General features: G+C 33.7%; 1 protein-coding gene across 5 annotated transcripts; it reads right to left on the bottom strand.

The window, feature by feature from the left end:
- Positions 1 to 2,651: 2,651 nt before the first annotated feature.
- On the bottom strand, positions 2,652 to 6,994 carry LOC129574013 (adult enhancer factor 1-like). Of its 5 annotated transcripts, none has more exons than XM_055455280.1 (5): positions 6,678 to 6,994; positions 4,162 to 4,843; positions 3,937 to 4,023; positions 3,747 to 3,827; positions 2,652 to 3,630 (listed from the first exon to the last, which is right to left on the bottom strand). In XM_055455280.1, the coding sequence occupies exons 2-5, from the start codon at positions 4,333 to 4,335 to the stop codon at positions 3,487 to 3,489; spliced, it is 486 nt and encodes a 161-aa protein (XP_055311255.1). In that variant the 5' UTR covers positions 4,336 to 4,843; positions 6,678 to 6,994; the 3' UTR covers positions 2,652 to 3,486. The 5 variants fall into 5 exon arrangements, with proteins under 5 accessions (XP_055311255.1, XP_055311252.1, XP_055311253.1 ...); XM_055455277.1 differs by having other exon boundaries at positions 6,728 to 6,865; XM_055455278.1 differs by having other exon boundaries at positions 4,162 to 4,736; positions 6,728 to 6,855.
- Between the last annotated feature and the right edge of the window lie 7,179 nt (positions 6,995 to 14,173).

Genomic DNA, 14,173 nt, shown 5'->3' with positions numbered 1-14,173 from the left:
TTCGCAATTTATTATTACCCGCCCTCCTAAATTGGCTGACTGTTTGTTTGTTTAGTATCATTCCATAGAATAAAGATAAATATATTTTCATATATCAATAATAGTTTCTATTTCAATTAAATTTGTTTTTTTTTTTCAATCAATATTCATATTTCATTCCATTCTATTTTGCTGTTTCTTTCTGGGGCTGACAGCCCATCTCTCTCTCACCTTTTTCCCTTTCGTTCAGTGTTCATTTAAAATTAGTGCTTTCTTTCATATTGATCACCCACTTAAAGTTTACTTGATTTATTTATTTTTTTCTTTAATTAGTTTTATCTTATGGCCCTGTATGGTTATGTTGCTTGTTCTTTTTTCACAAAACATTCATTTCACTTAAACACGATCAATGGATCAATTCGTTTCTATTTCCTCTTTTCCTCGCGCGAATCCTTTGAAATATGAATAGAACATATAAATTGTATTGACTTTATGTTTGCGATTCCCACGATTTGTTTCGGGATTTACTCTAAAAGAAACCTCACTCCTTTTCGCTTTTTTATTTCGTCAAATTACGAATTGTATAACAAAATTTTTCAATTGGTTTTTAATTAATAATATTCTATGAACAATTTTGATTTTTGTATTCTAAAAAAATGAGACAAATTTCGTTGAGATGTGCTTTTATTTGTTTATTTGTGGCGACAAAAAAAAGCAGAAAAAACAAAAATTAATGGAGAAAATAACAAATGGAGTCAGTAGTTCAACTATTACACTCTGTTGTGATAAACTGAAGATTTCGGACGTTTTTTTTTCAGATTATTTTCAACAATTTCTCACCGTCAAATCGACTTTAATATTCTTGTAATACAGCTATGGGTGCGTGTGTGCGTTCTCCGGTTGCAATCAATCCGAAAATCCAGTCACAGCGATTACCGATTCCAAATATCGAAAATCCCCGCCTCCATTTGACCATAACAATTTGTGGAGAATTTAAAATGCAATTCTAGGCAAAATAACCACTTTAGTTGTGCAGACAGCGCACACCAGTAGACTGACCGAATGGGTCGAATGGTTTTTGAAAGCCAATGAGACAGTGTACGAAGAACAAAAGACTCGATGGTTGAAAACAATCTAATCAAGAAATAAGTATTCAGATTTTAGCCTTCGTTTCTTCAGAAATTAGAAACAGCTAAACTCGAGCTCAAATCTGTTGGGGCTGGTTGTGTGACATAGCATAGGATGGCTGTTGTTGAAAAGTGAAACTTTTTCAATTTCAGTAATTCCGAGTAATTCAAAAAAATAGTGTTTGTTAATATGGTTTTCTGTTTCTGTTGCATCTTCACTGATGGAATTCTTAATGTGACCGCTACGACTTTTCACGGTTTGCATCCTTAAAATTTCCATAGGCTTCTCTTTCACCTTTATTTGTGTTTTTTTATTTATGTTCAATCTTTTTTTTTTTATTTACAATGTTTTAAATGTGGTTGTTTTCTTTCTGCTGATGTTTCTCATGGTACTACGTTCACATGTGTGTATTCATTTCAATAATAATCTGAGATTTGAAATCAATTCACAATGTGTTGACTGTTTGTTTGTTTTTTTTTTGTTGGAATAAATGTATGTTTCTTTCTATTTTCAGTAAAAACTCTGTATGTAATGTAAATGTGTGTCAATTTGATTTAGAATGTGGACAACGAAAATTGCTCAATCCATAGTTGCATTTATATTATTGGCTTGACTGTTCAATTCACTAAACGATTTCTATTTTATGTTATTTAAATCAATTTAAAAGTGTTTTTTTTTCCATTTTGTAACAAAAATTCGTAATTAAAAATTGGAAACAAAAAAAAAGAATTAATTAAAAAAAGGGATTCCTTCGGAATAAATTCGTCATATATGCGCACTCATTGCTCGACCGATCGACATTTCGGCCGCTTTACTATTTGTATGGATGTTTCGTATATATTTATATTCATTTTTCATCTGCTCCCTCTTTCCTCGTGTGGTTTTTTTTTTCTAGACTGTTATTGTTGGTTATTTCCTTTTTTTACTTTAACTCTGTCCATATTTTCAACTCGGAAAAATTTCAATTTTTACGTATACAAAAATAAAATGTAATTGGTATTCATTTGTTTGCCAATGATGTAAGCATCGAAAGAAGTGGCGTGAATAAGAGAAAACGATGGAAATATTCAAAAAAATAACACATTTCTTTTGCATTTGTTCTTTGCGTCTGTGGATATTAACGCCTGCATTTTATCAGTGTCAATATCTAAGCAAAAATTTAAGTACAAAAATATAACAAAAACTTCTACTCTTTTCATCTTTCTTTTCGGTTTGTGTGTGTGTGTATCTGTGTTTTTTTTTTGCTGCTGGAAAAAAAATCATTCTCTCTTTTTTTTGTAATTGGCCTTATTCGATTTGGATTTGCAACAGAAATGAATCTTCAAGTTTTCACTTCTTTGTATTGTTTGTTGGTTTTATGTTAATCAACGTGTGTGAGAGTTTAGGCAATAAATTATTTCACTTAATTTTTATCTTTTCTTATGGAGGTTCGTCATCCGAACGGCAATAACAGATTCATGTTTTTTGACTCGTGATTCCTCACGACTTTCAACACTTAATTATTGAACGACAATAGTGTCGAGCGAACAAAATATTTTAATTGGTTTTTGTTTTGTTTCAATTTTGTAAATTTTTATTTTGATATCTGTAGTTTTTTTTTGGCCATGTTGCCGTTCACATGTTATGGTTGTTGTTCTAGTTTTTTTTTAATTCGATGGGAATTTGGCTGTTTGTCTACTCGCATCCTTAATTCGGCTGACTCTCTAGGCAATGTTTTTTTTTGTTGCTTGTTAAACCAATGACCTTTACAAATTATTACGTTCGAGATTTGATTTAGTGACTAAATTCTGAATAAAAGTTTTGTTGCGATGTGTTCGAATTAAAGCAGGGTTTTTTGTTTCGGTGTGTGTGTGAGCACCCTTCTCCATTGAAATCATGGCTTTAGTGGTTTTAGGTTTAACTTTTCGATCGAATAAAATTCGACGGTATTGTTATTGGCTTCCTTTCAAATGCTACATATAAATTGTAATGTTCTATTGAAAATGGCTCATTGTTTTCTATGTTGCTTAAATTCTTTAGCATCGTTTGCTGTTCTACGTAATATTTTTAACTTATCCCGTAAGCAATTCACTTCATATAACTTGGTTTCTCAGAAAATATGTTGACATATTTTGTTGCATCTGCATTTGATCTGTGTAATTAACTGTGTAGTTGAATAAAATGGTTGGTTGGTTGGTTTGATTTTTTTTATCTTCTATTCTCTCTCTCTCTCTCTCTCTGCGATTGATGATTGGTGGTAGTAATTGATGACAAAGTTTCTATTTGATTTTGTGTGTGTATGTGTGTTCTCTGCAGTTTAATCATTTCTTTCTTTTCTTTGTTCGTTCTTCTTTTTTTCATGTTAATTCTTATTTATTTAGATTTGATTACAATCAATGATCACATCGTTGCGTCTTGTTGTGGCTCCTGCTTAAATCGATTATTGTGGGCTTCCTGCAGCTCTTGCAAGAACGGTTTATCCGATACATGGATTTTAATATGATTGTTTAGAGTACTAGACTGTCTAAATTGTTTTTTGCACACCTGTTCGAAGGGATTTGGATTTTTTTTTTTTTTTGGAAAAAGAAAATAATGTCCATTTAGATAAATGTAACGGAAGAAAAATTGATAAATTTCACTAAAAAGAACCAGACACTTACGGCGCATTCGAAAGGCTTTTCTCCCGTGTGTATCTTCGTGTGGTTGATTAGTGTGCTTAGTTGTCGGAATAGTTTTGCGCACTATGAATGACGAAAAAAAAAACACAAAATCATCATCAAGCGATTGGATTAAAATGGGAAAAATACATTTTACGTTCAAAAATTTTTAGCATTGGAACGTCATACTCACGTAATTGCAGCTGAACGGTTTCTCGCCTGTATGAATTTTCGCATGGTTCGTCAACGTGCTCGATTGCCTGAATCGCTTATCGCATATCTGAAAATTGTTGATAAATTTTTGGTTTCTTTTTCGGTTAAAAATAAATTCATTTCAAAATATCGTAACCGTTGCGGCAACGACGGACATATTGGTACATGGTATCAAAGGGATTGCAAATGATCTAGCCACACTTACATGACATTTGAATGGCTTTTCTCCGGTGTGGATTTTGTAGTGGTTTGTGAGCGTACTTAGCTGACGGAATTGTTTTTCACATACAGCACATTGGAACGGCTTTTCAGCGCTGACAGTCATTGTAATTGCACGACTTAGGGCTCTAGACATATGCGACTCAAACTTCAAGTTCATAAAATGTTCAATTTTAGCGGGTTTTTTTCTCTCTCTCTCAAAAATGAATGTTGGACTTGTGTCAGTCGTATCGGATGTCTGAAAACCGGGCAGTGTTTCCAGCGCGATTTGTAAATAATTCGGCCAGCCAATTTGATCGCAATCCAACACACGTTGTCCAGGCAGTTGGTCGATCGGTTGGATTAATGGATGAATGGATGAACGAATGAGCCAGCCAGATAACGTGTCGATGGGGGAGGAATTAAACAAAAACAACGAAATACACGCGACACATATACAAGGGCACACAGGCCGGAGGTGCCGTACAGTATGTAGATGAAGCGAGAGAGATTATGTGCAAATAAAAGGAAGGCTTTTGTTATGTAGGGGTGTACTTCCACTCTCTTGTTTCTCACGTATCCCTGCAAAATACGTTGGTTCGGGTTAAAATACTTTCAGTTGTTTCCAATTTATTCACTGCAATCGTGTTGATCCAGTCATAAAATCAGCTGCCATATTTCTATCTTATCTAAAATGAGAATTCAAACACACAACAAATGGTACATTTTTTTCGATATGTCACAATATATAGAGAAAAAAAAGCGTTTCGGGAAATTGAGTTGTCATGTTATATGGGTATATATATATTTATCATTTCATGTTTCTCTTTTCAACATTGCAAATAATCGGCCAACTCGATCGAACGACGTCACCAACTCATCACCGCTCGTTGTGACTATCATCGTTTGAATTACGTAAAAGTGAAAATAACATGAGTTCTTTTTCTCTCGTTTATGTTCTTCTTATTTTTCGTTACAGTTTTTTGCCCAAATTAAAAGCAACGGCGCGCGAATGCGTTTGTGTCACACGCCGAAATGTCAACGAAAATTTCAATCATTAATCATTCGTTTTAATTTCGGTGTGTTTTTGGTCGGTGAATTTGTTTTCGCCTATGTGTCCTGTGCAAGCCGATGGATGTCATAAAATAATAATAACACTGAACGCCGTTTTTCAAAAAGAACCTAGATCTCTTCTCTCAAAAAGTGGTGATGTGCATACCTCTGTATCGACACTATGTGGTAGTTCGAGCGTGTCTCGGTGTATTCTCTATGTGTGTGTGTGTATGTGGGTGGGTGATCTTTGTAAATCTTTACGAATCTTCGCAAATGCGTTTCAATGACAAACTGTGCAAATGCACACTTACATTCGCACACAAATACCAAGACATTCGGTGCGACAGCGAAACGAAAAAAAAAATGTGCGTATTCAACAGCGAACAATAAAGTATGTATTGACATGTTCATATTTTATCAAATTATGTGCAAATGCTGCAATTTCAGTATGTTGTCAATTTTTTTTCTTCTTCTTCTTCTTCTTACGATTCGAATGTAAAATGCGATGCACAGTATATGCGAGGGAAAAAATAACGAATTGCGAGCGCGAAGGATTATCACACGGATGGAAGTGAATTTTCAATCACTGAACTGTCTTTTTTCCGCTCGTTAGTTCGCTCGTCGATTGACATTTTTTTCTTTCTTTCCTTCGTGGTTGCTTCACACCGAACTCACACTCCATTACACATAGACACATTGCAAACGCATTCGCACGGCAAACAGTTAAATCGATGAAATCGAACCAACAAATATCTACAGCAAAGTGCATAATATATATTTAACACGTTTTGTGTACGGTGTGCATTGCGAGTTCGTCGTCAACTCATTTTACTTATGGCTCTTAATTTGTACATTTTTATTTTGACATAATTCATTGTCTTCACCGACAACAAATCAATTCAACTTCAAATCATCGGACAATCAATTCCGACCGAATGTCGAATCAATCACACTGGCATTTTTAACCGAAGATGGAATAAAAATGAATGAAAAATTCAAAATAACAACCAAAACTATAGCACACACAAAATCACCGAATGAAAAATACTCACAAAAATTTATTGTTAAAAATGCAAGCATCGAAGCATTTTTCACGCTTCTGAATAAACAAAAAAAAAAAAAAAATTCTGAAGATGAAGAACGCATGAAAAAGCTAGGTTAAATAAACATACATTCGACGCATAGACAATGTGCGTAGAACGAAGCGAAGAATGGTTATATGCCAAGACACGAGATTCACACAAATCGCTTCTTACGGACGAACTTCAAACACAGATGTCGAACAGAATTCAAATAACGAAAAACTACCCAATGATTTTTAGAGGAATTTTTTTTTCTTCAGCAATTCGATCAAAATTTTTACCGAACAAAAATTCACAATAATTCATACACATTTGCGGTTGGTGGATATAACAATGAAAAATCACATCGGCACTAGTATTTCGTGAATTTTTATTTAACAAAACTTACCTGTTTATTACAATCAGACGCGTTCCATTGAATTTCACTATTTAACATACCTTTTTCACTTGCCTACTGTCTTCGTGCAGCCATCTTTCTTTCGTTTTTTATTACATGAGAAAATGTGTAGCACCAAAATGTCAAAATCTATTTCAAACCAATTGCTGTCGATGTCAAATTGACCGTGTGCACGTTAAAACCGAACAACAATCAGCATTTTTGATTGCATTAAATTGGATGCAGAAAAAAATGCGATGCATTTGTTGTGCACATACGCTGAAATAAAATCATTTGAAAATACTTTTTCTCTATATTTTTTTTCTTGCTCATCCATTTATTTGCCATAGAATAAAAGAACGCGAACTAGAAGTGTGAATATAGTTGCAAATGCGTGTTCACACACAAATATAGCCAAGACACGAACCATTCGAAATGTCAAGCAACCCAATCGAAAATTATCAACATTTGATAGACACACAAAGCATATACGGTCATTCATATATTTTCGGGCTGATTTGAATTTCAAATCTCCTCAAACTGACTTTTTGTTGCCAATTGTTTTTTTTCTTTTGCCTTATCGTTTAATTAATGTACTGCTTTGAAAATGTACTGTCCACGATGTGCATATGTTTATTATTGTTGTGCGACTGTGGCTTTGACTTCATGTATGGCGATTTGTTCAGTGTATGGAGCAAAATGCGACCACAAATTCGAATTACCACAAAATAGATCATTTCAATGAAACTGATTGTTGATGCACCCAAACATAAGCCAAATATTCCGCCGACTGATGCTAAAAAAAAGCAAAAACTGTTTGTTAGTTTATACTCGCTTTTTCGGAAATGATGTTAATACCGAGGAAATTGTCCCAGGTCATGTAAACGGAGCGCCTGTATCGGATGCATGTTACGTCTTTGAATCCAATGAACATCGTGGTATGATTCAATAAATCCACCCTTTCCGATGCATTACTGTAAAAGAAGACAATTTTAATTTGGGCCAGAGTATAAATTATTGATTGAATTAAATTGCCGATTGATTACAAAATGTTTGAGAAGCTCAGTTTTCGGTTGGTATCATTTGGAGATCTTCGTCGATTTGTAAGCAGCGTATGAAAATTGTATCGCTAAAATGAAAGAAATAATAAATTCTATTCTTTATTATAATGAAGAATCTTAAAATAATTTTATGGAATCGTTTGAATTTTAATTGAAAACAGAAATTTTGAAAATGAAGAATGTCACCGTTTCATGGCATCCTGGCATACAGTCGCAATTAAGTCCAATGTTGGATTTGTTGGTCATTTGATCAAAACCAACTGCATCTTTCGGTGGAGCAATGCTAGCGATCTGAGCGCGAATGCGCTGCAAACATGGCAAATTTTCGAGTTTGCACACACTAGCATTAACATAGGCAGGCAACGCTAGACACATTCAAGTTGTTTATCGAATGACCGTTTATTAAAAGTCTTCAATTTAAAGAAAATAATACAAAATCACACAAGAAAATACTCACACAAATGCGGATAGTAGTATGGAATACAGTTGCAAAGCTTTAGTAAATTTTCCACTTGACAGTCAATCATGCACATCGAGTATGTATATTTGCCTCTGATTTGTGTTTTTCGCTTTAAAAATCCAAAACATTTATAGTAAAATAAGAGATTTAAATTCAAAAATACCCACCTCATCTTCGAATAAACACTTGCGCTGTTTGAGTGATAAATCTCTAACCTACGTTTAGAAATTAACATTTAAAGAGTGTTCGAGTCCATTTTGACAATTAAATACGAACCGTTTGATCAGAAGTCAAGACTGATGGTGTAACAAAAACATTGACGTCGTAGCCAGGCTGAATTAAAATGGGATTTTTCATGTCTGGATAGTCTTCTTGCGGATGTATGGCCACGTGAATTCCATAAAAAGGTTTAGCATAGGAATAGTATTCATTTGGGTCTGGCGATAAAAACAAGTCCAATCCCACATTATCTCCAGCTCCTGAAATGTCCAAAAAGTTTATTGGCAAGCTTAGATTCAATATACAATCATGTACGCTACAATGAATAATATTTTTCTCTACCTGATGCATAGAACCTTGTTTGGCCGGGCCATCTGAAAAAGAGTTTGAACATATTATTGGCGAGAAAGTTAAGACGGATCTATACTAAATTTAATTACTTTGAAGAGCCAATGTAATTGAAAGAGCAACAAAATCCCCTGCCTGTCATCGATATTTGGAATAATTTGCTGCATGGAATGTATTTATTGAGCCAAAGGCATTGTCTCACCATACTTTCACATGGTTGCATCACAAACAACATAATTTCATCGAAGGTCATGTTAAATCGAAGCCGTGCTCGTCTTAATTCTTCAAATTCGGCCGTATGTTCGATTGGCTTTTGTATTATGAATACATTCAGTAATGTAAATGCTTCTCTTATGGCAGTCTCATTGAATCCAGCATTCTTGCTATTTCCAAAAAAGTGAATAAAGCAAATTTTTCGTAAGATTTCAACCAAGAAATATTGTTTTTTTTTTGTGCTCACAATTTTTCGGTCAAGTTTTCCATGGCTGGACGCCAAACAATATTCACGTTACATAAGGTGATGGCAGGGAAGGGTACATCCCAAATTGGATGGTAATACGTGTCGACTGTAGTCAATGTTGGTGTTTTTTGCGAGCGCTGCCAAACCAAAGTTGTCATTTTGAGAGCAAGAAGAATTCCAATGGTGATGGCACCACCCCACACAACAAAACTCGAGCACTTAGCGAACACGATGTAGCTAATATATGATTCGAAATATTAAATTAAACTCACAGAGATAAGACAAAATGTGTACCCTTTTGACAGTCTGCTTCGAGTCGACGGTTTATTCAAGTAACGAAAATCTTCAACTATGTTTTTGGCTCCATGTAACGATGTAAATGATCCAAAGTCATTCAACACTTTTACGAAACCAGTAAAAAATCTCCGCTTGAGCTCCTTCATGTTGATCGATTTACCTGCAGCTTTGAAGTGATCAATTTCTTTTCAAAGATTCGATTTATTGAAATATTCCGAATGTATTGCCGTTGCAATGTACTGACTTTGATGACAAGATATCAAACATATTTATAGTTCCTCTTCTAACATTACGACTCGATTTATTAATTCATTAACCATCACATAAAAGTCAAGTCAAGTCAATGGATTTGTTGAAAAAAGTTGAGAATATTCAATTTAGTTTTAATGTATGTACAAATTGTAAGTTACAATCAATATTCTATTCTAATTAAAATATGGTCTTTGAAAATGTCGTTCGTTTGTAGGTCTAATGATAAAAACTTTTTGTGCCTTTGATTCAATCCGTTTTCGTTGTGTGTAGTGCAGAACCATTTTCCCAATAGTTCGAATCAAGAGAAAATGCGCGATTTCAATTAGACTAATGCATGATCCGCCCAAGCACAATCCAAAGATTCCACCGAGAGAGCCTAAAATTATGTTGGAACATATCTATGGGTGAGATTGAGATTGAGAGAAGTGTATATTTCACTGACTTTGTTATGAAAGAGAAGAGTAAGTTTCTTTCTACTCAAAAATGGTTAAAGGCGAGTATGTTCATTTTTGGCGGGTTATCACGATTCTTCGTGGTTTTCTTGGAACTGATAAGAGATAACAACATGGTGCATTCGACAAAGTTGTAGTACTCAAAGTCTTCTATAACTAAGATGAAGACAACTATCGCTTATCTCTTATCAGAAAAGCGCGAAAAATGAGAAGAAAAAAAATTTCTTTATGAATTTTGCTTTTTTAATCGCACGATTTGCGCAAAACTGATAAAAGAAAAGAGATAACTATCATCAGCTAAGTTATAGAAGACCTCAAGTACTACAACTTTGCCGAAGACACCATGTTGTTATCTCTTATCAGTTGCGCGGAAACCGTGAAAACCGCGGAGGCTAGACGTCACGCCAACATACTCTACGCCATACTCTACTTTAATGCCAACGAACGATGAGAAAACATACTCGCCTTTTTAAAAATATAAATTGAAGAAAAAACATACTTTACTCCCAATCTCATCCATAGTTTATCTGTTTCGGGTCACTGTCACCACTTCCACAGATTGAAAATATTATCCGTAACGATGAAAAAAAAATTTCATTTGTTAAATTGTTTTTCATGGCTTACAGGTAACGATAAAAAAAATTATCCATATCGGTGAAAAAGTCCGATTATAAAGATAGCAGTTACAGATAAAACTCTTTATCCGTACGATAGAAAGACTCAATATTATAACAAACTTTTGTATTACTACTACCTTATATTACAGCTGTCAAAAATCGGTATTTTATTAATATGTCAATAAACAACATATTTTAATAATTAATAAAAATTTTGAAACACCATATTTATTAACGTTAATAAATATAGTGTATTTTATTAACATATTAATAATTATTAGTATGGTGAATTTTCGGTTATTATTGGATTTTATCCGATTTTATCAACGGACGACATCATGTTCACATCAAAGTCTATTCAACACAGCGTTTAGATTAAGACAATCATTTATCACGACAAAATCTCAAAGAAAAAACGAGTCTGGAAATATTCGACATGTTTTTTGTATGAAACTTTTCTTCACAATTTTTTTGAAAAGTTTCATACAAAATTCATGTCAGTTTTTGCCAGACGACAAAATCTCGATGTAAAATGAGTCTGGAAATATTTGACATGTTTTTTGTATGAAACTTTTCAAAAAAATTGCGAAGAAAAGTTTCATACAAAAAACATGTCAAATATTTCCAGACTCGTTTTTCTTTGAGATTTTGTCGTGATAAATGATTGTCTTAATCTAAACGCTGTGTTGAATAGACTTTGATGTGAACATGATGTCGTCCGTTGATAAAATCGGATGAAATCCAATATGTTGTAAAATCGACAACGTATTAATAACCACATTTTATTAACATTTTAATAAAATCTACACCATATTAATAACCGAAAATTCACCATACTAATAATTATTAATATGTTAATAAAATGCACTATATTTTATTAACGTTAATAAAAAATTCATTTTATTAAAAAATTAATAAATTATTAATTATGTTAATAAATAAAAAGTTTTACGAGCGTAAAACGGACTTTTCCGCGAAAGTATTCAAATTTTTTTTTTTTTAAAGTCAATCATGGTCGGCCATCGTGTTATAAATCATTTAACACGGATTAACATGATAAAATCGTGTTAAAACAAATCAAAAATCCGTTCTATGATAACAAGAAAAAAAAAATTTCAAAAAAATCCAAGGGTCCCTTGGGTGAAATTCTATGACATCCGAAAATTACCAGATGAACTAGTCCAATTTGGCCCAACTTTTGATACATCCAAGGTATTTACTAATAGTGACTCCTGGCCAAATTTGAGCGAAATCGCTTGAGCGGTTCGAAAGTTATCGTGGACACAACCAAAAATCGTAGTTTTTGGGCCATCATGGTCGGCCATCGTGTTATAAACCATTTAACACTGCCTAATATTATAAAACTATGTGAGAACGATACAACATTTACCACTCTAGGTTGATGAAAAAAGACATTTTTTTTCGACATAATCCAAGGGGGGACCCTTGGGTGATTTTCTATGATGTCCCAAAAGTACCAGATGAACTGGTCAAATTTCGCCCAACTTTTGATACATCCAAGATATTTACTAATTGTGACTCCTGGCCAAATTTGAGCGAAATCGTTTGAGCGGTTCGAAAGTTATCGTGGACACAACAAAAATTAGCACACTTTTTATCACGTCGATCGCTATACTTTTCTCACACACTTCGTGTGCGGAAAAGTAAAAAATATGTTAATAAATTATTAATATGTTAATAAAGTGACAGCTGTACCTTATATGCGATAAACAAAAACAGAGATATATTCCATGCATTTTGTTGACGATCTAAGGAAAGCATATCAGTGGCGCTGTCCAAGGGGGCCAATTTTATTTATGGAATCGAAAAATAATCGAATGCCCTGTCTAATAAAATTTATTTCGATCGAATCGTATGTTGGCTTAAGCCATGAAAAACAATTCAACAAATGAAAAAAAAAATATTTGTCACCGTTACGGATAATATTTTCAATCTATGGAAGTGGTGACAATGACCTATCTGTATCCATTTGTACTTAGAAATTTATTTATTTATTCGTATCCTTTATGATTATTTGGACAAATCGACAGGGCTCATTCAGGATACCGATGCGAAGTTAATGATTTTATCAACAATTTGGAAAAATTGCTTTTTAAGCCATTAGGGAGAAAATGAATAAAAAATAACAATACCAAGTTGATCTTCCCACGTCATATGAATGCTGCGTCGATATTTAATACACGTGCTATCCTGGAATGTGATCGTTAAAATGGTGTATTTCATCATTTCGTTGGCGGGAACATTGCTTTTAATTAAACGAATGAACGTTATTACAGAATAAATGAGCGCATATTGATAACTTACAATTTTGTTATGGAAGCATTTGTATTATCATCGGGGGCTACGTGTCTGTTCCCAAGACTCAGGTGTGAGCCGTACCTCTAAATGAAAAGAAGGAAGTTTATTTCAAATAAGAACTGCTTCTGTGATCAATTTTTTTTTACCAATTCATGGCAACCGGGCATGCAACTACAATTCAGTTTGATGTGTGTGACATTTGTGGATTGTTCATTTGCACCAAAATCGGTGGTAGGATGAATGCTCGAAATTAAATTGCGAATTCTATTCATGCAAATAACGTGTTTGAAGTTACACTGCAGTGTTTCATTGAATTCAGGCAATTCTACAATGCAAATTATTCGGTTTAGTTTGAAAATGAAAAGAGTACCCAATTAATTATATTAAATTTATATTCAACAGGTATAGCAAAGTGGCGATTGAAGTAGGAATCGATTTAATGATGCTGAAATGAATAAAATCAAGCGTTTTTGTCTAGTATTAACCTGTATGTGGATAATAAAATGGTATACAGTTGCAGTGATGGATAAATGCTTTCACATGGCAGTCACTTAAACACGCTAAATAACTATAATTGTTGGTCATCAATAAAGCTTTCTGAAAAGAATTTTTCCCGCCATTGTTCCATGTTATTCTTCTTAAAAAAACATTTAATCTCAAATAGAATGATTTCAAATACCTCATCCTCAAATAAGCAGTTACGTTTCAATTGGGATAATGATCGCACATCCTCATGTGTTTCCAATACTGACGGAGTCAAAAAGATATTCGCATCGTAGCCGGGTGAAATAGAGAAGAAATATCCCGTGTCAGTGTAATCTTCTCGATTATGAATTGAGACATCGATACCATCAAATGGTTTTTTATACGACACATAATGATTAGTGTCGGTTGATAGTAGCAAATTAAGCCCTGCAAATTCACCCGATCCTTTTGAACACCAGAGCAAAAAAAAATATCATTAGGAACATTCAAAAACAAAACAAATTGAAAATCATACGCACCAGAGGATCGAAACTCATG

Source organism: Sitodiplosis mosellana, unplaced genomic scaffold (assembly GCF_009176505.1).
Source record: "Sitodiplosis mosellana isolate CC-2019 unplaced genomic scaffold, AAFC_SMos_1.0 Smas_scaffold_6150, whole genome shotgun sequence".
Taxonomy (NCBI): domain Eukaryota; kingdom Metazoa; phylum Arthropoda; class Insecta; order Diptera; family Cecidomyiidae; genus Sitodiplosis; species Sitodiplosis mosellana.
This window is presented reverse-complemented; position numbering and strand designations above follow the sequence as displayed.

What these genes read in the sequence shown, in the direction of transcription:
- LOC129574013 (XM_055455280.1), bottom strand. Translation starts at nt 4,335, where the DNA reads ATGAACTTGAAGTTTGAGTCGCATATGTCTAGAGCCCTAAGTCGTGCA. An exon ending in AAAAGCCATTCAAATGTCAT is followed by an intron (nt 4,024 to 4,161) that starts GTAAGTGTGGCT and finishes AACAATTTTCAG; the next exon opens with ATATGCGATAAGCGATTCAG. An exon ending in AACCGTTCAGCTGCAATTAC is followed by an intron (nt 3,828 to 3,936) that starts GTGAGTATGACG and finishes CGTCATTCATAG; the next exon opens with TGCGCAAAACTATTCCGACA.